Source organism: Colossoma macropomum, unplaced genomic scaffold, assembly GCF_904425465.1.
Source record: "Colossoma macropomum unplaced genomic scaffold, Colossoma_macropomum, whole genome shotgun sequence".
NCBI classification, from domain to species: domain Eukaryota; kingdom Metazoa; phylum Chordata; class Actinopteri; order Characiformes; family Serrasalmidae; genus Colossoma; species Colossoma macropomum.
In genome coordinates this window covers 30,771,658-30,796,485 of record NW_023494806.1, presented here as the reverse complement: position 1 = coordinate 30,796,485, position 24,828 = coordinate 30,771,658, and the positions used below count along the sequence as shown (strand labels likewise).

Genomic DNA, 24,828 nt, shown 5'->3' with positions numbered 1-24,828 from the left:
CACAGTTAGACATTGCTATGTCATGTAATTCTATTTTAAGGAAATAACATATTTGAATTGTAGTACACTGAGGGCTGTATTACATTAGTGCCATTCCATTATGAAAGTAATTGGCATGCGTTCTACACTGCAGTGCTAGTTGGTAAATGTGTGTTGTAATCGTTTTCCACATGGCTGGTACTGTGCAACTTCTTATGTAACCATTTTGTGAAGTGGTTTGCTAGAACACGCAGAGGACACCACTGTGAAAAAAAATGCAACTGTCACTGGTAAGAATAAGTGTTTGTTTCATTTTAAAGCACCTTTAACTGGTGCTAACTGAAGCTCTACCAGGACTCTGAAACAGTTCTTTTTGGTTTGGCTTATTTTATGCTATCCTCCCATAAAAGCCATCATGCTTGTTATTAGTGATGTATATTCAGCAGCCACTTTATTAGAAACAGGAGTACAGTTGTTCCATAGCGCATCCGTTGCCATGCAGAGGTTGTTAGCTATTCAGTCTTTTATCATTAGTCAACATCATTAGTAGCATCATTAGATAGCTCCCAACATACAGTTCTTACTTCGGCACTCCACAACCTTGCTCTGTGAGATTGCATGGTCTGTACTTCTCTTGCCACTAATAAAGGGCTAGAGGATTGCCCAACAAAAACAATAGTCTTTAATGCCATTTTTCTGGCAACAGTCTCTAATGTCATTTTCCACCAGGCAGTGCGGTATGGTACAGCTACAAATCTGTGATCAATTTTCACTGCAAAGTGAGACATACCATACCAAATACTGGCTTTAGTTACCTTGCTTGCTGAGGTAATGGTGCAAACCATTCATTGGTCAAACACAATCATCACAGAATCATGTTTTCTCACTGGAGTCAGATGACCACCAATTTAAAAAAAATCCTGCCAAAATTTAGTAGCCCTTCAATCACTGCTTAGCAACCATTGCTATCAGCTATCAGCTAACATTTTCAGTTTAGCAGCATATCAGTGTTTCTCACAAATAAACTCTGATTTAGATGCCCTGGATCTACAAAAGATGCATATGGGGACATGTAAAAGTCAAATCTAATAGAGTAGGGAGTGTTGTTTTCTACCCATTTCCAAAGCCTGCTGTCGCTTTGTTGTTGTTGACAATGTATTTGCAGATAGAAACTTAGAATAAGATTGTATTTGCTTGCAGTTCATCTTTAGAGTCAAAGATTTCACCTTTAATTTAGCAACACTCATATCTTAATCAAAGTCTTGATCTTGAGCTACTTTTGACCACTGAACGTTAAAATCCTAGGATATTTGTACATTTCCGGAATGGCTTTTTCCACAATGGACCAAGTGCACATAAGACCTTTTATTTCTGAGAACTCTCTTTGAGTTTTGAATTATGTATGTGAATAAACCCATTACAATATAGAATAGTATAGATTCACACTCTTATCATAAATACTCATGTGAAATGTCAGTAAATATAAGGCTGCTGTTCAGTGTATTACAATGTAATAAAGAATTTTACATTCATTTTATTTTGAAACATTTGTACAGGCTTCGTGAGCCGCATCACTATCATAAGCATGTTGATTACAATTGAATAAAATCTCCAGAATTATAAGGAAATATCAAAAAAATAAGCCCCAGAACAGGTTTAGTATCAGTCATGGTTTAAACCTGTTGTACTCCATCAGTATGATAATTTGTTACTGTGGGGACATTTATGTATGGTACACACATATTATGCTACATAATTTGAAGAGAAGAAATGAGTATGAAAATGCAAGAGGCTCCAGTATGTTAATACCTTAATATGTATTGTAGAACATAACTGCATGAAAACTGACATTTCTGTGAATTTCTGGGAATTTAATTACACACTTCCTGTGAAATTTGAAGTTTCTGGGACATGTACAGGAATTTCCTAATATTGCCTGTGCCACTCGGAACACTCTTGAACATGCCTTATTTTCAAAATGTCTGGCTACAGTAAACAGCTGATTGAGCATAAGGAAGTGTCTGGACATACCTTTTTTTTTGGTTATGGCTGAGGATTTGGAAAATGTGATCAGTGTATTTTCACAATTGCTAATTTCCTCATTTGCTCCAGCTTTTCTTTTTTCACAATTTTCCTAATTCACTGATAATATTTCACTTCAAAGTCGCTTGAGTACACAGACCAATCAGATAAGTCAACGTACCTATAATCTGTGTGTCAAAATCAAGTTAGGAGCACCAGTTTAGCCAATCTAGGTATTGGTAAATTGCAGTTAGTGATTGGCATTTTAACCATGTTTGAAATATCCAGATTTTTAAAAAAGTAATCAAGAGCACTATTTACTATTCCATAGTATTCTAGCATATCCACACAGTAACAGAGTAATCCTGTGCTTCATTGTTTGTCTTAAAAAATACATTTTCCCCTCATTTATTTTTGTTGGTTTGCTTTTTACAGGATTAACTTGCCCCACCATAAAGTTCTCACCTCCTTTCTGCTGAAGGAAATGTTGAGACATTTTTTATATGCTTGAATGTATGTAATTCTAAGTTAAGTTTCAATGATAAACGTGTATCTTTTACTGTACTATCCCAAGACGTGCCAATTTAGTGGTGAGTTCTTATAATACAGGTTTGCCATATGGACAGGGATAGGGGAGTAGCTAAGTACATTTTTGTAGCTAATAGCTGTAGCCACTACAGTTCTATGAAATGTAGCTAATAGCTGTAGTGCCTACAAATTTTTGTGTAGCTATAGTGATAATTTTCGCTACAATTTCGCTACAAGCTTCAGACAATCCGCGCAAAATGTGGAGCATAGAATGCAGTCATTAACTGGGCTGGTGGCGACTGTACAATCCTGACTGAGCCGCGGACAGGTCGAGCAAATGGTCACATGCTGATCACCCCTTACTAACAGGCATAGCTCAGGGGTCAGCAACCGAAATGGTAAAATCAGACATTCTGTCCTTTCAACAAAAATGAAACCACCCTGGGAGGCACAACATCTGTTTTACCATCTTGGCTGTAAATGAGTGTCGATATGTGCTAATGTGCTAGTACAGGCTAAAAAACATAACATACACAAAAACTCAGACTTACTTTGCTCTGCTTTAACCATTAGGTCAACTGTAGACGCTTTTCTCGCATCTCAGTAAACTTCTCCGCGAGTTTCTTGTAAAATGTCTTTCAATGTTAGACTTTTTACAAGGCTGAAGTCACTTCTCGTTCTCCTGCTGCTCGTTCGAACTGTCCTCTCCCACCTTCCACAATTCAAACGAGAGGCAGGAGAATGAGAAGCAACTTCAGCTTGTTGCAGATTAAACGTATCAGGAAACCAGCTGAGCCCTTATAAATGCAAAGTCCATTCATCTCCAAATTATCAATGTTCATCTTAAATCTTTCTCTTTGCCATTTCGTTATCTGCATTGCTGTGTGTCCAGCAGTCTGCGCCTCAGTCTTCAGCGTTGAAGGTTGGTGAATTAGAAGTTATGCTATAAAAACTCCAGCGTTTAAAACCATTTATTGTGAAAACTGTTAGAACTGCACTGTAAAATAGTCCGAATTTTACAGGAAATAACCCTTAATTTCTTATGGTAATTTTAGTTTTTTTATTGTATACAAAATTCTGTAAAATTACGGATAACATCTGTAAATTAACAGCCCAACTGTTATTTTAAGGATTCTGCCAATAATGACAAATTACATTTATTTCTTGTTGTTTTACAGAAAAATTACTGTATTATTTATATAGTATTTTTTCTGTTTTTTTTTTTTTTTTTTTACATACTAACCCTTAAATGACAATTTTTGTACATATTTTACATTCAAATTCTGTAATAGATACAAATTTAGCAGGCATTTTTCATTACATCAAACATAGTCTTTTTTTAAAGAGTACAAAGCTACATTGCTCTCAAGGTTGCAACTTTCAGGCATGTTGTGGCTCTGGCCACACCCACCCAGTGATGTCATGGTGAGTTTAAGCATATACATATATGCCCATTAATCTGACAAAAGTAAAATGAGTAATGCCAAAGTCAGAAAAACAAGGCATTGCAATAGTCCAGGCAGAAAGCAGTAGAAGCAGGAATGATAAGCTTTTTGCCGTATGTGATTTAGTGTGAACTTATTATCAGTTTCTGCTTGTTGATGGGTAAAACTTGATTACCAGTGAGCACATTTCTAAAAAACAATGATCACTGCACAACAAAAGACTAAGAGTGGGTTAATATTTATAAATTCTGCTATATCTTAAAAATAATTTCTATTCATTGTGTTACATTAAACTGGAATAGGCCTTTATTTACTGTTCAAAATAATTGAAAATGACAATGATATGATTTCCACACTCGGGAACTTTACTTTTGCTATTTTGCCTTAGTGAGGTTAAGTCATCAACTTCACTTATTCAGCACTTCAAACACAACAAAGTTGATCCACAGTGCTCTACAGAGAAAATGTTGAACAGAGATGAGAAAAACACACGTCCTTTCACACACACACACACACACACACACACACACACACACATTTTTTCTACTTTTCCTACAGTTGCTATGCTCCCACGCTGTAACAAAATTGCTATTGGCTGTCTCACTGTGTTTCTTTGAGCATGATTGGTTAATCTGACTGTCATCCAGGAAACTGGCCAATCACAGCTGAGCGCGCCCTTCACCCGGTCAAATTTGAAGAACTGTCTGCTGGACCACAGACCACAGCAGCCTGAAACACGCTAATGTTACTCGTTTGAACCACAGCAGGTTTACTGCTGTCTTTAATGTAATTTATGGCGAACAAACCCCTAAAATGCAGATGAATAGTAAAGTAATTATGCAGATAAAGGTGAACTTACTGCACCAGTAACGAGCGCGAAAATGAAGGTTTTATGAAACCAATAAAAAGTAAAATTGACTAAAACACATGCCAGTCTAGGCCACAGCATTGAGGTTGGTTTATATCCATTTAATTTCAATAAATTTAAATATTTAGTCTGTAAAAAGATTGACATCAGTAGGGACTGCATCCTAAAAAGCCTGGTCATGTAGCTATTTGAACGAAGACCAGAGTCTTTTTTCAAGCAATATTTGGTCCGTTTATTATAATACAATTTACATGTACATGTAAAATGTACATATTCAGGATATCTGGTAAAATTGCTGCATGTCATGTAATTGGAGAGAAAAATCATTTACCAAAATATGCACGTTCACTAAACTGCAATAACAGTGAAAGTAATCGTTTCATGAAGGTGGTGCTGTACAAACTTTAGATCTGACAAAATGATGTTATGATTCCAATCTAATGATTCAGCACTTATTCACTTATTCAGCTTTATTAACTGCCATGATTAGATATAACCAGAGGAATTTGAGATGCTACTTCAGCATCAGCAGTATGCATTCTACCTGCAGTTGATTCAGAATGTAAATCTATCTACAGATGGATCATTTTAGGATTATTTTTGGAAATTACATCTGTAAATTAGCACTTAAAATGTCTAATATTATTGGCACAAAATGAACAGCAGCTAACATTTGATTTTGATTGAATTTGATTTGATGATGGTGAACAGCTAAGCTACAGTTGTGTTTTTCACAAGCCTTGAAAAGACAGACTTCTTGTCCACTTCTCTGACCTGTCCAGTGATTGTGTTTGTATTTATGTTTAGGTCTATCATTGGTGATGCGGAGAAGGACATGTGAGTGAACAATGGGGATTTAGACAATTTGAAGAGACAGCAATGAGGATGATACTGAGCTATGGGACGTTGCCATTGGGATAGAGGTCAACAATCTTGGAAATGCATTCATCATGGTATTTGGGCTTCTTTATGCCCTTGTTTTCAGCTTTCTGATGACTTGAGTTTATCAAGATTTTGATGAATTTGGATGGACACGAGCTAAACAGAAACATTCAAGATTAAGATGTTCTTATGTGGTGAAAAGTAAGTTTCTTTGGATGGTCCAGTGTTACAGCTCAATTTAAATGTTTACCAAAAAAATGCATTGAGTCTTTATGCTTCCTGTTGGTTTTTGTAATTTTAGTTGTCTTCATGCTGAAATTTGAAATAACATTTCTTGAAGCAGAGTTTCAACTGTAACAGAGCGTTTTACTACTATGGTAAAGTACCTCCACAAAAAACACTCCAACTGCTAAAATGAAACTGTAGAACGTTTATTTACATGCATCAAATCCTGTTACAGCACTGCTAAATGCTATGATCTACATGCGTCATTATTTATATGTGAGAAAATCTAATGCAGATATTTCAGTGCAGATGTTTGCATCTTTTTTTTTACATCCTTCAGGTCACTTTTCTGCATACAAGTACACTCTGAAAGATCTTCTACACTGACACACATATGAAAGAAAAACATAAAAATATTAAAACTAGAATCTTAAAGACTGACCATATTGATTTCAGCAGGATATTAAAAGTTACCATTTTATTCTGATCATCCCACTGTGTGCTGATGTATGCTGGTGAGAGTGGATCATATACATCACTGCTGTATAGGATCCACTGTCACCAGCACAACACACACTAACATCTTAATAAGGTTTATTAATATTTCAGGATAAATTTAACCTAGTGAACATTTGAGTGAGATTGAGTTGATTATATTAATTGTAAATGACAAATTCAGTTATTATATAGTGGCTATACAGTCAGTACAAGCAACTGCACCTTAACCTGCACTCTGTATTGTACTGAGTTTCTCCATACTTCACTTATAATACGGCTCATATAAATGCTGTTTTCTCTTCTGCCGTTAGTATGAATATATAATATATGAGTCAGATCTACAGCAACATCTGTTGGACAAAAATAATATATTGCCTTATTAAATAAAAGATGACTTCTGTTTTTCCAACAAAGTCACTTTCTCCTTTCAATCACACAACCACACACTACTGATGTTAAATTAATTTAGTTATTATATTACAGATCTAAACATGAAGTAATATTGATTTATGCAGTAAATTTCATACTCATAATAGTACAATTCAGGCCACTCACACAGACAATATTTAAGATCAGACTGAGATTAGATTTGCCTGCTGATGTTAAATGATCACCAACTGAGAGGAGAAGCAGGTATGTGACTGTACAGATCATATTTAATATTAGACTGAGATCAGACTCGCCTGCTGATGTCAGATGAACATTAACTGAGAGGAGAAGCAGGTATTTGGGTTTTACTGTGTCAGTGTTTGACCAACTGACCTAAATGCCCTGTTTTGACACATGATTATGGAAATAGACCTGAATAAAACAGCCAGATATACTAAGCTGCACTTTTCATGGATTCTGATGTCTTTTTTTAAACTAACCTTACGAAACATCTATAAAAACAACTGTATTTCATTTACTTTCACTTTCTCACTCACAGTCTACACAAACTGCTGACACTCTAAATCAGGACTGTGAAGTTTGACGCACCACTGTTTGCAGGTGTATGTTACTGCATTATGGAGTTATAGCTGGCTATATAAACCAACCATTGTGGTCAGTTATCCAGGCAGCCATGGTCAGACTCAGTCTGCAGGAGCTGGGACAGAGATATGAGATCCACCCTTGCAGTTTTACTTTCAAGTTCAACTCCCCCTTTGGTTCTCCGCTTAGCAGTTATTGGCCAGAGCTCCACACTGCCTCTCAGATTTCTACTGTGTATAAACCTCCGCTGCTACTCCTGCTGAGTCTCCAGAGCAGAAAGCCGAAAGATCTCCAAGAGGCTGAAGACGTCAACTGATCATTTTGTCCAGTTTAAGGAGTTAATTTCACTCATTTTGGTTCCAGTCCGCAGTGAGAGGAGGGACACATCATGAAGTCCCTGCTGCTCCTCATCTTCACTCTTCATCTCTCTTCAGCAGGTCAGTCTAAAGGCTACTGCAGCACTCCAACAGTTTCCCTGCTTGGAAATTACACTCGTCGTATTATGAAGTATAGTTGGCAACAAACTGTCCTGCTAACAACAGTGATATGAGTGAAATACCAGGCTTGTTATATACTAAGACATCAATGCAACCTGGCTGAGCTTTTCTTAGGTCACAGAAGTGTGTAATTAAACTTGTTGGTGGACCCTGGTCAGTTAAAGGGTTAATGATCCTATGGTGGTCTCTTTCCATTGATACACAGGCTGATAAATTGCGTGTCAGCAGATAAGATACACTCCTTACATAGTTCATACTGTATAGGTGTGATGGTCAGGTGTCCACATATTTTTGGGTGTATATTCCCAGTTTCTTCTATGTTTGCATTTGTGTTACACTTGAATGTTTGAGATCATCGAACTACTTTTAATAACAAACAATGCTGTTCAGTCCTACCTGTCCTTGTGTGAAAAAGTAAATGTCCCCTTAGCTACTAAATCAACCAGTTAACCAAATTCAGTTGACTATTCAATTTTACTAACCACATTCAAGCTAGAATTGTATGTGTGGAGAGCACATACCAGGCGGAATATAAGTGACCAGCAAGTTTGTATTTCAGCCACAGAGTCAGTAATACTTTGTTCTGAGAGTAGACCCTCGTCCACTGCCAGCTTGAGTCGTTCTTTAGTAGCCCAGCAGTGACACTACGCTTACGTCACATGGTATCAGCTGGTATCAGAAGTTGGTATCGGTGTGTTTTTATGATCAAGAGTCAAGTAAATAAGTGCTGTAGCAGGCCGATACCTGATACCAGTATCAGTATCAATGCATCTCTACTTCTTATAGAGCAAATGTTTACACTGAACATTGTTAATGACAAAGAGCCAGGAAGTCCAGTCTGAAACTGAGCTTAACGCAGTGCAGTGATGAGTTTCAGAATGTTTTAATAAGGCAAGTTTAGGAATAGACAAACAAATGCAACATATTTAATTCAACAAATATCAGAATGTGATGTAGTTTCGAGACACTACAGAATAAAAGTCTGAAGCTGCTTCAATGACACTTTCCCAATGGCCATGGTACCAAAAGCAAACAGAAAAATCAAACCAAAAAGAGAAATAGTTTCCAAATTAAAAGTTAATGAAGAAAGATGTGTGTGTATTATAAGCACTGGTTGACTGATCTCTTCACTCAGAATCAATTCAGAATCATTCATCATCTGCTTCTTCATCTCTGTCCTAGAAATACAAACACAAAAAGGTCATTAGTGTACAAAATGTATTGATATGATTATTTTATAAGATTATCATTAAATTCAATGACTTTTTATCTTAATTCAGTGTGTATAAGTTGGTGGACAATGATTTGATTAAACAAAGCAACTAAATAATTTGTTTTTAGTATGATGTAAGATCCATAAACAATCACTTACACATATGGGGATGTCCAAACATCTGCGGGGGGGTTAAAAAGCTAATGATGTAGAATACAAAAATACATTAAGATTACACAAAAATTACATTTTAATATTCATAAAGTATTGTATGTATTTATACGGTATACTGTATAAATGCAGTAAACAGCTTAGACCCAGATCATCATGTTTTCGGCCCCTGGGCATAAATATTTGGTGGGCCCCTATTTACATTCACAGTACATTCACAGACTTTTAGAGATAAGCATCAGGATTATGATTGACCATAAGGTTGAAAACTGTTCATTTTTTGTTGTTCTGCTTGTAAAGTTCTCACCACGAGTTAAAACATCTGTTTAGATGTTTTATTAATTGCTTGCGGGCCCCCTCTAGTGGCTCAGGCCCCTGGGCACATGCCAATAAAATGTCGGCACATGTTTATTTTCTTCTTTTGCCAGGCTTCTTCTTCTTCATCCATACAAGAACTCCAACACCAATGATAACGAGGAGAACAGTCACCAATGCACCGATGATGATACCAATAAAGACTACATCCCAATTGGGCTCATCAATGACTTTCACAACTGAAATATATCTTATTTCTCTTACCTTTGCGATTCATCACAGGTAGCACAGGTCTTACAGGTATCTCCTGCTCCAGACTGCTGTGCTGAATGATGCAGGTGTAGTGGGTTTTGTCCAGCTCCTCAGGTGAGACAGTCAGAATGCTCCTCTTCTGGAAGGTTCCATCCTGGTTGGGTAGCGTCTCTCTGAGCTCCACATCCTCATGCAGATCCTCTCCATTCTTCTGCCAGGAGATTTTAACTGCTTTGGGGAAGAAACCTGTAGCATGACACACCACTGGAGAAGAAGAGTCCTTCCGGAACAGAAACACCTCAGGAGAGACTGGAGAGAGAGAGAGAGAGAGAGAGAGAGAGAGAGACTCAGAACCATCTCCCCACAGTCCAGCACAAAAAAGCAGTGGCCAGTGCTGCAAGCTGCATTCGCTGACCCAGCTCTTCTAGAAGCAGCAGACCCTACGCTGCCTTCTTAATCTCAAACACCAGACATGCCGACTGAACCTTTGTGCTCAAAATGTCACTGCAGAGCTGTGGCCAACACTACCAGGCCACCATGCTGCTCTGCTGGCAGATCCTAACCAACCGCTGTACAAGCATCCTCACTGCTGCCTCTTTTGCTGTCCCTCTGCTGCCTGTCCTCATTGCACTGCCTCTTTCGCGGCTTTTTCCCCCACAGCCCTCTGCTGAGTTCAGTCTTTTCACCACTTTTCACCACTCGTTGTTGTGTTCTTGGTAGTACCATCCTCCCCAAATCCACTGAGGGGTGCTATCCCACTTCTGACACCAATTTTGACATCTTGAAAAATGAGAAGATGGGAAGCATTGTGCTTTAGGTGAATGCTCTTTATTGAGCACAACAGCAGTGGGGAAACCATTGGTTAGTAACCCCAAAATGGCTGAGATAGTAGGCAGGTCATCCCTAGCCAACCTGACAGTAGACACAAAAAATTCACCATCGCTCATGCAAAATAGCAAAAGCATCCATGGCTGAATGAGCCAGTAGTTGGTCACTACATTAAAAAAAAAAAAGAACAGTACTGTAGGTCAAAGACATGGAGGTGAGAAAATCATTAAAAGATTAAAAGCACATAAAGCTTTGGGCCCATTCCACCCTGGGTCTTTAAGACACTGGGGTTCAAGGACATTTTCAACCAATCTCTGTCCTTCTTCCAAAAACAACTAGGCTGCCAAAGACAATTCTGGCTTAAATGACTACCAACCCATCATGCTGACATCTGTGGCTAATAAGTGTCTGGAAAATTAGTCATTTCAGCTTCCTTCCCCAGGCCTTCAGAGCTCTTAACAGTTGACTCTGATTGACTCTATGTCTTTTTATTTTTATATTATATAGCATTTGGCACGCTTTTTCCACTACACTACTTCATTTGTAGCATCGTCTAGGTAGTAAATTGTATATTACATGTATATTTCATGTATACACTGTATCATATTATGGTAATCTGTATATATTTCAGCATTACACTGGTCTTGGTCTTGACTCGGACTCAATGTGTCCTGGTCTTGGTCTATTAGCCCGACTCACCAAAATGAGCACTGATCGTGAGCCGTGAGCTTTCTTATGATGACATCATTTGCCTCAAAAATTGTGGAAAAATTGAATTTGAAATCTGAGATTTTCTCATCAGTAACTTATTCAAGGAAGTAAATCTAACAGAAGAACTGCTGGGTTAACATTATGATTAGCAGCAGATGATTGTCATAAAGGGAATTAAGGGGAAGGGTGGTGGAGGACGCAGATATGTGGTTTAAGTTGTGTTTAAATTTTGCTTATGGCCCAGTAGAGCTAAGACCAGCACAGTAACAGATCAGCTCACACACTTTACCTCTCCGCTCCAGAGTGGCTCTGCCATAAACCACATACTTCTGTAACCACTCAATCCAGACTGAGGAAGTCTTCTCCATCATACCATATTGGCTGTATCCTATTTTGGTTCCATCACCATGAAGCTCACAGCCGCACGTCCACTGCCACGTGTGAATCCCTGCAGAGACAAATATGAGCTCATCACACTGTGTTATTCCTCTCAATCTTCATTGAAACATCAGCAGCACAAGAAAAAAAAGTGTATTTTCATAGTTGTATTTTTCATTTCTGGCACTGCAGTTTTTGTAGAACTGGATATCAATTTTGTCCATTTGCACATTTTCTATGCCTCTGCATTCAAGAGTGTTGTTTTTCTGTACATGGAAGCAGAAATGGCATCGAGCAGGACAATTTGATGACTTTTTCTATCTTTTTGCATTCAAGGAAGGTTGAACATCAAAGGACGGACTGATACACACAGCTTCAGTTTATTCCATTAAGATTTGGCACCAGTTTGTCTGAAATGGCTTTCAACTGCCCAGCTGCCATCCTATAACTGATGTGTGTAGATGTGAAACCACAGATGTGGACTTTTCAATTGATAAAAATATCAATGATCGAAATATTAAGTCCTGCGTTTAAGCTATTCAGATCAGGCCTGTTCAGAATTCACTCTGTTGGGTTGAGTAATACTGTATAGCACAGCATTGGAACCCACATGTAGATCTTCTGGCTGTAGGACTGCAGCCATATTACACATACTATGCTTTTTGTTGATGCTGCGGCCACAATGAACCAGATACTTTCTGTTGTCAGTAAATATACAACAGACCATTATAATGCATTTAATTTCTGAAGATTTAAATTCTAAATCCTCTCCTTCATATTCACATATTTTCTCAGTATGAGGAATATAACATCTAATTTGTCACACTCAACTGGCCCAATTTGAAGAAGTAAAGAAGTAAATACTCCTATACCACTATAATGCTACTAGTCACAGAATAGCCAAATTTAGTTGATAATTGGGATCAATTCAATTATACACACCCAGGTTTGATTACTGCCAGCCCAAATTAATCGAAACATGACTTAAATAGAACGTTTCTAGGAATGTGAAGGATGCTAAAAGGACTCAACATGCAGCACACTATGTTGCATTCAAAAGAGATTTAGAAAGATGACAGGTTACTGAAATATATCAGTTTGGAAGAGGTTATAGAGCCATTCCTGAGGCTTTGGGACTCCAGCGAACCACAGGCCAATTTCAGGGAGGCTTTAGCCCCTCCCACATGGTATTTTGCACCCTGAAATAAATGTACATTGTTAATTTAAATCATTCACAATTTTCCCTCATTCATTACTCAACTGTGCCATCATGGCTAAAATTTCCATCATTTAATTTCCCAATGGCTTAAAAAGCACAGTGACAACTCATCCAGCAAGTCACAGAGGAACCCTGATGAACATCTAAGGAACTTTAGACCTTGCTTACCTCAGATAAGGTTAGCATTTATTCCACCATTCAAAAGAGACTGGACAAAATAGTATGCATGGGAAAGCTGCAGGGTGAAAACCTTTGCTAATCAAAAGGAGCATAAAGGCTTGTCCTATATTTGCCAAAAAATGACTTGTTGACTCCCAAGCCTTTCAGAACAATGTTCTGTGGAACGTGAAACTTTCTGTAAGACATGGGTCCCATTACATCTGGTGCAAATCTAACACAGTATTACTCAATAAAGCATCATACCATCATGCTACCACCACCATGTTTCCTTACCACCATGTTGCTGCCTAACCTTTATTCCAGCTTCCATTCTTTTCAGTAGACTCACTTTCAGTTTATTAAAGAAATCTGCAGACACACCTCCAAAGTTCAGTCTTAGAAGTCGGCTTGACATTTTCTGTCTTTTATATCTTCATGCTCATACATACAAGCAAAGATCTCAAATTAGACTCATCAGTCCATAACACATAACTCCACACTTCAGATATCCAGTTTCTGTGCTCTAGTGCAAATTTTCTTTTTGTCATTTTTATCTTTTCTCCAAGGTCGTCTTCACAGCTACACATCCTTTTAGACCCATAGTGTTTACATGCACATGACAAAGACGTGTGTGAGGCAGCTGACGTAAATAGCTTGTACCTTATGGCTGTTTTGTCTGGAAAAACGAAAGGGTGACTGTGACTTTTATACAGTGCTGTACATGCACACAGATACATTGTGTATGCACACACATACCTTCAGAGGCTCAAATGCTATTTTAACTTTTAAATATGAACCATTATGGGCAGGTTTGTGATTTTATCATTTCATTGCATGAATAGTCATGGTGTAAAAAGAGCACACAAAGACGTTGCAGTAGTTCTTGCTCCTGCGAGTTTGAATAGACGAAAAGTGATGCTTTTAATGCAGCAAATTCCATTGATGACTCTCTTGATAAAAATTATTTCCAACTACTGCCATGGAGTATTACTGAAGTGTGCTGTAAACATGAAAGAATTGTGTTTACACAGCCACTCTAATTTGTACTGCTGAACTTTACAAGGTCTTTAGTTAACATTACCTTTTAATAATAATAATAATAATAATAATTAATAACAGCATTTACAGATTTTGAGTATGTAAGGATCAGAAGAGTCAGGACATTTGTCACCATTGGAAGACTTTTTTCCCTGGAATTTTGGGGTTCCTTTGATTGCATTGAGTGCACTGATTTAGCTGATAAATCTCTGTATCTGAGCTCGACTATCTGGGCTGTTTAAACGAAGCGTTCATTTTACTGAATTGCTGCCTGACTCAGCGGAAACAGATCTCACTTGGATTTTGTTAGTGGAACACACTGAGCCTGGAGTGAACTGTTTGGCAACATTAAGTGAGGCTAATTGAAATAAGCACTTTTATAAGAAGGGTCTGGGTTTGATTCCCTGGCCAGGTGACAAGGTCCTCTCTGTGTGGGGTTTGCATGTTCTCTGGGTGCTCCGGTTTCCTCCCACAGCTCAAAAAATGCAGTCAGGCAAATTGGAGATGCTAAATTGCCCCTAGGTGTGAGTGTGTGTGTGTGTGATTGTGTACATCTGTGTGTCTGCCCTGTGATGGACTGGCAACCTGTCTAGGGTGTTTCCTGCCTTCCGCCCAATGATTGCTGGGATAGTCTCCAGCACCCCAATGACCCAGACAGATAAGTGGCTTAGGTGATTTGTGTGTGTATATTTATGCTTTTTAGTGAAACAAGTTAACAAAAAATACTAATTATTGTCATATCAAGCAGCACAAAATGCTAATCTGGGGGGACGTGGTTGCCGAAACAGTTTAAATAGGTCACTGATGAGTGATGCAGGAGAAAAACTGTGTCCTTTTAACCAGCTCAAAAGAGCTTTTTGGTCACTTCTGCACAAATGTTTTAGATTCTGTATGGATTCTACATGTTTTTAAGCTGCAAAAATGCCTTTTTACCACAGTGTGTCCTAAACACATGTCTATCTTAAAGCCCAGTGCAGATTTAATACATTTCTTTCTGCTCTGAATGGACAACTCGCTTGCCTGCACATGGAAATAAATGCAGGGAATAGCAGCTAGCTAGCTAGACAACTAAAAAGGATGTACCTTTTCACTACTTTTTTATTTTACATCTATTTTTTATTGAAAATTACATTTTTCTTAACAAATATTTCTTTCCTGTAGGACTGAAAAAAGAACACCCCCCTAGGCAATGGGTGATCATCAGCTGGGTGGGACAAAAGAGACAAAAGTTGAGAAACACTTAACAAGAAATTATTCCACTTTCATTACTGTGTTACAGAAATAAGTAATCATATTACTGTAATGTGTTACTTTGTACCATGTTACCCCCAACACTGGTTCTGAAAAATACCACATTGATTTTTCCTTTACATTTTTCTTTTAAAACTCATTATATCTAAAAAAGTTAAAGATAGATAAACATAGTACAAGATACTACAAGATAGTACAGGATCATTTGTTGGCATAAAAGCCTAACATTTTGCATTTTGTGAAGAAAGCTTTTATTGTAGGAAAAGTCTTGATTATATTTTGATGCTGAAAAGGAATTTCTAAAGGGCATTTGCTAATAATTGATTGTGAGGATGTCATTTCCATGCATGCACCTACATATCAACGAAGGAAACAAAAACTGTAAGGTGACATAAAACATACACCACATGTTCATGAATCAATACAACTAAGTGAAGTGTACAAAAAAGCATTGTCTTATTAATCACAAACATTTAGATACATAGATTGATGGATGGATGAATAGATGGAGGAACAGACAGATGGATGTATGGTGGGATGTTTGGATTGATGGATGAGTGGATAGATGTAGGGACGGTTGGATCAATAGATGCACGCATGGATGGATGGTAGGATAGATATATGAATGGATGGAGGGACATTTGGACGAAGGGGATGAATGCATGGATGGAGAGAGGTTGGATGGATGAAAATATGGGACAAAATCTCAATTACAGCACTGGAGTACTGGAGCAGCACCCAGAATGACCCCTGTTTTGTAAAGTAAATTACATTGCTAAATTGTACTGCAAAAGTGGAACAAGGCAGAAGTTGACTTGAAATGTCTTTAAGGTTCAATTGAAAATAGGTCTTTTGTTCATTTGAAATGAGTCTACTTTAATGTAATCTCATCCAATCTGAACGTGCTTTGCTTTATTTCATTAACTCATTAATTCAAGTTACATAAAAACAGTTAAATTTCTAGCTGTTGTATGAAGTGCATGTTTTAGATTGTACTGACATAGTATAAATTTATCAACATGTAGCTTTTTTTATTTTGAAAAACATTGGCTCAACGTGTAAAGTTATAATACAAAATAAAACAAAAATACTTTGAAATTTACAGATTTAGCTAGAAGGACAACTGAGAAAATCTTTCAGTATTAATGGTGTTTCACAGTTGTGCACATTACCCATGTCATGGACATATAACGACAGACCATAGGTGGTAACAATCTGAAAGTTCACGTATCACACCGCAACGCATTGTCACTGTGCATCACTCCATTGCAGATGAACCCAGAGAAGTTGGCAGCATTTCCTGACTTCCATTGAGCATAGTACATTCTCAGCTTACATTTGTGGATGCAGTGACAAACAGTGTTTATTGATAATGGCAAGTATTCCTAAGCCCATGAGGCAATGTCCATCTCAGAAGCATGCTCGTTTTTAATGAAGTGCTGTCTGAGGACTCAAAGTTCATGGGCAATCATGTATTTACAAGTATTTTTACAACAAATCGATGAAGTTGATCAGATGAAGCAGTAAATATTGTGTCTAAGGACATGACAAAGCAAATTATAAATCACTGCTTTCTGTTTTTATTTACATCTGGCAAACTGTTTTGGAAATGGGTTTGTACAATGCAGTAAGAAATAAGTAATAAATACATTGCAGTGCATTAAGCATCTAAATAAAAAAATAATGGAATTTTCCATATCAACCAAGTACAGTAGTATATATATATATATATATATATATATATATATATATATATATATATGAATACATATGAATACATTTACATATATGCAGATAGTGTGATGAAGAAGGTGAAGTTCTTTCATTGTTGTTGGAAGCTAAAAATGTGGAGCATGCAGTAAATTTAAGATTCTACATTTAAAGATAAATTGCTTAAGCGTGAGTGAAGGTTTTAAGCTTATTCTTCCATTTTTTTCTGCTAACACTTCTTATTCACATATTTATTAGGTGTTTATTATGCAGTAGTTAATACTTAGTAAATGTAATAAGTACATATTTTAGTTCATTATTAGTTTATTACTTATTTTTTCATGAAGTGTGTATCAGCTGTTTCTAATCGCACTGCTGATGAACTGATACATGTGTTTACTCATAGAAATAAGAAACTAACTAATGTGTATATGTTAGTTCTGTTAATTATCTGTTAAGGAATCTATTGTGATACATGTCTCTTGGCTTTACCGGACACTTTCCTTCACCTCCACAAGTTCAGCTGCCTCACTATCCTCAGAGTTGTGTTCACATTTTCACCATTAATGGCTCCTTACTTCATACTATATAACCCTAATTACTACTTTATGTGCCCCCCCAAGTAAAGCAATTATCTTTGATACTAATATATTAACAATACTAGTCATGATTAATTTCAGCCTATATGCACTTCACTATGAATTACAGTAGGAACTTTGGTGACCCAAATCTGAAAGTGCATAAGAGATATCAGACAGCCAAATATAGCATTTGAGACATAACATGCGTGATGGTATCTTCATTACTTGGACATACTGGCAACTTTCTTCTTCAGAAACATGTATAGTCATCGCTGATATATGGACATACTGACAGTATCTGTTATACCATTTTCATATTATCCTAAAATCTAAGGTGCCAAAATGATCCTTTTAAAGCAAAATCATGAAAACCCACCCTTGGATCCCTAAACAAACTGTCATTGGAGAAGATGTGCAGAGCTGCCAACGGGCTCTGAGCATTTAAGGGGTTAATGCTAATGATAGTTAACTAATATATAGATAAAGAGTATGATATTACTTATAGTAAATAATTCTCAATTAATTTGCAACCCTTGATATAAAGTGTTGTCCATTTTGTTCTTTAGAAATCAAGCCTCACTGATCTAATGTATCTGTCACCAACAGTAAGCCATTACAAGCCTTTACAGTTTAGCTTCACGCATAGTCCTCCTCATGAAATGGAATCATTTTGTACCTACAGTTAAAGCACACTTTGGTTTTTGAGACACTTTTGCAGGTGTGAAAGTTTTTTTAGTGTTTTTTATGTTAAATAAAGAAGAAAGATGTTGTTTTCCTTTCAACTGTTTAAACATGTCAAACACTTAAACTTAAACTTTCCTCAGTAGTGTCGCCAGCTGTCCCTTGGACTCTGTCCTGGCCCTTCCCCTCCTCCTCCTCAATTGCATTCTCAATGTTGGACAGAACCGCATAACAATGCCTCTTAAAGTCCCTCCCCATGAACGCATAAAGAAGGGGGTTCAAACAGCTGTTGGCATTGGCAAAAGTGAGGCCAAATACTTTTAGGGATTTGACAAAATCTTTGTCATTATAATGTATTTTCAAAAAAGAATAAAAATGAAAAGGCAACCAGCAGATGAGGAAAGCAGCTATCAGCAGCGTCATGATCTTGAATGGCTTTTTGGATGTCGCCATCTGGTTGAACTTCAGCTTTCGCATGATGACGACATAACAGATGACAATGATCAGGAACGGGATCACGAATCCAAAAATGAATCTGCAAGACACTATGGCAAAATGGCTTGGCTCATTTATGTCAGTTCTTTCACATTTTGTCTTCTGTTTGTTCTGTTTTATGTCTCGGAAAATGGCTGCGGGTGAGCTAAGTGCTGCTGAGACGATCCAAGCTAGCATGACTATCACGACAGCCTTTCTTATGGTGCGCTTGTTCCGAGCCCACACAGGAAACATAACAAGCACACAGCGGTCCACACTGATGATGACGAGGAGGAAGATGCTGCTGTACATGTTGAGAAGCTTGATGAAATACCGGAATTTACACATGAAGCGTCCAAAGATCCACTCATTTGTAACCTTTTGGGCGACACCAAAGGGCAAGGTAGAGCACATTATGAAGTCGGACACGGCCAGACTCAGGTACCAGGTGGCGATGACGGACTTCTTCATCTTAAAGCCTGCAATCCAGATCACTAAACCATTTCCAGCAACACCCAGGATGAAGATGATCACATTCGCCACTGAGTAGAACATACACAGATCTGTGCATGATGAAGAACTCATATTCAGACTTGTGTGGTTTTTAAAGTCAGGATATTCTGCCGCTGTCATTGGAGTAGAAGTAATGATACCTCTTGATTCTGTAAAGCAAACACAGACAGGCTTGGTGCTGACTTTTGTGGCATACATTTCAGGTCAGTCATGAAAACACTAGTGCTGTAGAAGCAGGTCAGATTCAATGCAAAAATTACCCGGACCCGCGATTGGATTTTGGCCCTATGGCTCAGAAAGACTCAAGACCTTCCACAAGCCCAAAGTAATTTGTCTTAGCCTAAGACATTCTGATTGCATTGACTGTATTATACAGTCACATACAATTGCTATGGTAATCTTGCCAATAAGTGGAAAAGCCCTAATACATCTATAAAAATAAACATATTTATCAAATGGACTTTCCATTTTTAGTGATGTATCTTCTAATGAAATGAAACATTAATCTATCTACTAAGCAAACAAGATGTAACTCATCCAGAATGCAGCAGCAAGACTCATCTTCAATCTCCCAAAGTTCAGCCACGTCACCCCACTGCTGCGCTCCCTTCACTGGCTTCCTGTAGCTGCACGCATCAGATTTAAAACCCTTATGCTTGCCTACAAAGCCAAAAATGGACCAGCCCCTCCCTACTTGATGGCAATGGTCAAATCTCGAACTGTACCACGAGCCCTTCGAGCTTCGAGTACAGCTCGGCTTGACCCGCCATCCTTCAAGGCGCGTGGAAGGCAAGCATCTAGACTGTTCTCTGTGCTGGCACCCAGGTGGTGGAACGAACTCCCACTGGCTGTCCGTACAGCAGAGTCTCTCGCTGTCTTCAAACGCAGACTGAAGACACACCTGTTTATTCAGCACTTAAATGAGTACTAAATTAAGTATTGATTGTAATGTAATGTAATGTATTGTACAGCACTTATGTATTGTATTGCACTGTTCTGTGTTTAACTCTGTCCCTTTTTCACTAAGTGTCAATGACCTTCTGATTCTAGCAGTATATATATATATATAAATGGTCTGGGTCTCTTACAAGCAAGTATGCATGACTGGAATCAGGCAGTACCATGCATGTTATTTTATTTGGCAATTTATTTTTTGGTTAATAATTTAAAATGCCAATTTGGCCTATTAAATGGGGCAAAAATGATGCAAATCAAATAATATTTTTACATACAGGAGCAGATTTAGTGTTTTCAGGGCTCTAGGCAAAAGACAGAAATGGGGTCTCCTGGAGGCTAAATTAGTCAAGGCTCAGGGCTCACAAATGGCACTGTGAAAAATAATAATTTTGCAAGTAAACTTAAATCTGGATGATAGCATTTATAATATTTTGTGGTTTAATATAACAAATACATAACTGCTTTGTTATGTGACTGTTTTCCATCCTGGGTATATTATTTTTAGTGTGCCTTTAAGACATATGTAACATATATAAAATATAAAATATATTCTATATGTAAATAAGAGGTGCACTGATTGCTTTGAATTGTGCTTTGTTCAAAAAGCAACTGGAGCTCCTTAAAACTTCTGTGGGAATGGGTGGGGCTAAACTGATGTAGGATCAACAGGCAGATAAATGTAAATTTAAATGTTTTGGTTTTTCATGACTTCACAGAAATTCAAAGCGGACTGTTTTGGTTTTTTAACTGACTCCCTTTTGCTTTGAGGGACCTTAATTGAGTATATTTTATTCAAACAAGTGATTAAATATTCCATTTTGTCACTACCAAAATAATCATAACATTACCAAAACTTTACCAAATGTTTCAGTAGTGATTGTTTCGGTAGTGACAACTGTAGCTAATTCAGAACTCAAAAGCTAGCCTGTTGGCAAACACAGCTTTGAACTGTTGTACATGCATAAAATCATAATAATATCTTTCAATGAACAATAATAATAATTACAGTTGTGAAAATAACATTTTTTTATTTTTTATTACATTATTATTTGTACTAATGCAGACTTTGTTAAGACCTTTTTATGCAAACTATTGAGCATGAATTATTTAAATTTATCTCTTATAAGTGTATAATTGGTGGCATTTCATTCATATAGATGCTAGTTAGTGTATATTGCTTATATTTTATTTATTACCAGTAATAATTCAAGTTGTATTCCAGACATTGAACTCTTCTATAGAACACAATGTTGATATAGCAGTGCTGTACTCAATCTTTCTGGCAGAATTTCATGTATAGTCTCATAGTTTCATGAATTTTTTATACAAATTGAAAATGTGCACTTTTTTTAACTGCACGCATCTTGACATGAATTATGTAACCCCTGTTATCTGTAAAGTAATAAACTAAAGAATTTATTTGACACGATTACAACTGGATTCAAATGCTGCTAATTATACATTGATACATTGTGACCTTAGGTTATAATTCATGCTAAATAACTTGTATAACAAGGTCTTAACAAAGTGATTCAAAGTGTCCATGGCCCTGTTCACACGTGGTATTAATACCTTTAATAAAATAAACAGAGTGAACAGTTGTGGACTGGAGTTCAAAAGTCAGATAGTGATAGTACTGTAAATGCCCCATTTCCAAAAAATTTGGGACACTGTGCAAAATGTAAATAAAAACAAAATGCAATGATGTACAAATCATTTAAGCCCTATACTTAATTGAAAATAGTACAAAGACAGCATATCAAATGTTGAAACTGAGAAATTTACTGTTTTTTGTAAAATATATGCCCATTTTGAATGCCAACAATATGTTCCCAAAAAGTTTGGACGGGGGCAACAAAAGACAGGTAAAGTTTTGTAATACACCTGGTGGTTAACTGGCAATAGGTCAGTAACATGATTGGGTATAAAAAAGCATCTCAGAGAGGCTGAGTTTTTCAGAAGTAAAGATGAGGAGGTGTTCACCACTCTGTGAAAGACGGCACAATCAAAGGCACCACTGCATTAAAAATAGATATGATTCTGTAGTGGAAATCACTGCATGGGCTCAGAAACGCTTCTGAAAAACACTGTCTATAAAAACTGTTCACAACTGCATTCACAAATGCAAGTTAAAACTGTAAAACACAAAGAAGAAGCCATAGATAAACAGGATCCAGAAATGCGGGGAGGGGAAGTGGAAAAGTGTCCTGTGGTCCGACAAATGAACATTTGAAATTTTTGGAAATCATGGATACTGTGTCCTCTGGGATAAAGACCATTCAGCTTGTTATCAGTGCACAGTTCAAAAGCCAGTATTCATGATGGTATAGGGGGTGCATTAGTGCACATGGTATGGGTGACCATTAATGCTGAACGATATATACATGTTTTGGCAACATATGCTGCCATCCAGACTGCGTCTTTTCAGGAAAGGCCTTGCTTATTTTAGCAAAATAATGCCAAACCACAATCTGCATCCATCACAACAGCATTGCTCCATGTTAAAAGAGTCAGGGTGCTAAGCTGACCTGCCTGCAGTCCAGACCTGTCAGCCACTGATAACATTTGGTGCATTATGAAATGAAAATTACAACAAAAGAGACCCCGAACTGATGAGCAGCTGAAATCCTATATCAAACAAAAATGAAAAAAACATTTAACTTTCAAAACTACATCAATTGGTCTCCTTAGTTCCCAAACGCTTACAGAGTGTTGTTAAAAGAAACACAGAGGTAAACATGCCCTCGTCCCAACTTTTTTGGAGTGTTTTTGGCATGAAATTCAAAATGGGCATATATTTAAAAAACAAGCAAAAACATTTCTCAGTTTCAACATGTGATATGTTGTCTCTGTAGTATTTTCCTTTAAAAATATAGTTTACATGATTTGCATATCATTACGTTCTATTTTTATTTACATTTGGCACAGCATCCCAGCTTTTTTAGGAAATGGGGTTGTAAACTCAGATGTTCTACATAAGATGCTGTGCCAAAAGGGAGCATTTTAAGAAGTTACTGAGATGAATGTGAACTTCCTGCATACATTTTAGAACTGCAAGCTGATCCAAATCATCATACATTTTCATTCCTTCTCATAATCAGTCAGAAGTTCAGATGTTTCTCAGTGGATGTCACAAAATTTTCTACAATTAAATCACAAAAAAATGAAATACTAATCCTCTGCATTCTGCCAATAATAAAACAGAGAGATCATGTCATTCCTGTTTAAAAGAACTGCACTGGCTGCCTGTTTCGTTCAAGATAGATTTTAAAGTTCTTCTACTAGTTTTAAGGTTCCAAATGGCCTTAAAGCACCACTTATACCACAGAGTGTCTGTCTGTTTATGTTCCAACACGTGATCTTAGATCTGTAGATACTGACCTTCTACAAAGACCTTCTGTAAAAATATAGAAAACACGGAGAGACTCGTTCAGTTATTCTGCTTCTAAACTGTGGAAATTCCGCCTTTTATTACACAGTCAAGCTCAGTGCTCACTTTTAAGAAGATTAAAAAAATCTCTTTCACTTTTCATTTAATTTAAATTATAATTAAAACTCTATGTCTCTTGGTATTAATCTTTTAATTTGTTAATCTGTCATTGTCTTATATGATTTTAAATTAATATTCATAATTTCTCCTGCTACTGTTAAGTGTTACCACCTGTCTGTAAAGCACTTTCAACTGCCACTGGCATGCTTTATTTATATAAATAAACATTAGTATTTCTGAGGGTCTTCACTCTCTGGCTGAAAGATCATACTATGCGACTGTTCCAAGGGAGCAGAAGCGACTGCATGAAATGCTCCAGAGACAAAGCCAGAGTCTACTGTCTCGCAACCACATGTTGAGAATTTAAAATGCATTCTAAAGTCTGAACAAAATAACTGAATCCAATTCAACTGAGGAGTTTGAGGAACGGCGCGTCTCACAAAAAGAGGCCCATTACATAAAACATGCAGTACTGCTGTCTGATTGCTGTAAGGTCTCAGTAGCCTTTGTCTGGTTTGTATTAGAATAAAAACGGATTTACCTGTTATTGATCTAGAGCTGGTGAGATGTCCAGTGCGTTTGCTGCTTATGACAAACTATTTCTAGCTGTAAAATTGCACAACATTCTGTTCCTCTGAATGCTAGATTTAGTTCTCGGAATTCAGGAGCAAGATGTGACGCACATGTACTTGTCGCAGCATGTCTGCTGGCCAGTACAGCAGAAAGAGATCATTGAAATAGACATACAGAAGTGCGGCAGTAGCAGGGGCATAGCTAGAACCTTCAGAATGGGGTGGCCAGATAAGACCCAGAGATTTCATTGTTGTGGCATGCTATGACAAAATTTTAAATAAAATATCATTACTGTATTAAAATGAAATATGAATGGATTTTATATAGACAGGCCATAGAGGTTATTCATTTAGGTTGCATTTACTGCAGATTATACTTGAGTGTAATGACTAGAAAGC

The 24,828-nt window shown here is 37.2% G+C and overlaps 1 protein-coding gene across 1 annotated transcript; it reads right to left on the bottom strand.

Moving 5' to 3' along the window:
• Positions 1 to 17,721: 17,721 nt before the first annotated feature.
• LOC118827731 (chemokine-like receptor 1) lies at positions 17,722 to 24,486 on the bottom strand. Its single transcript, XM_036599173.1, has 2 exons — positions 24,399 to 24,486; positions 17,722 to 19,559 (listed from the first exon to the last, which is right to left on the bottom strand). The coding sequence occupies exon 2, from the start codon at positions 19,528 to 19,530 to the stop codon at positions 18,538 to 18,540; it is 993 nt and encodes a 330-aa protein (XP_036455066.1). The 5' UTR covers positions 19,531 to 19,559; positions 24,399 to 24,486; the 3' UTR covers positions 17,722 to 18,537.
• Between the last annotated feature and the right edge of the window lie 342 nt (positions 24,487 to 24,828).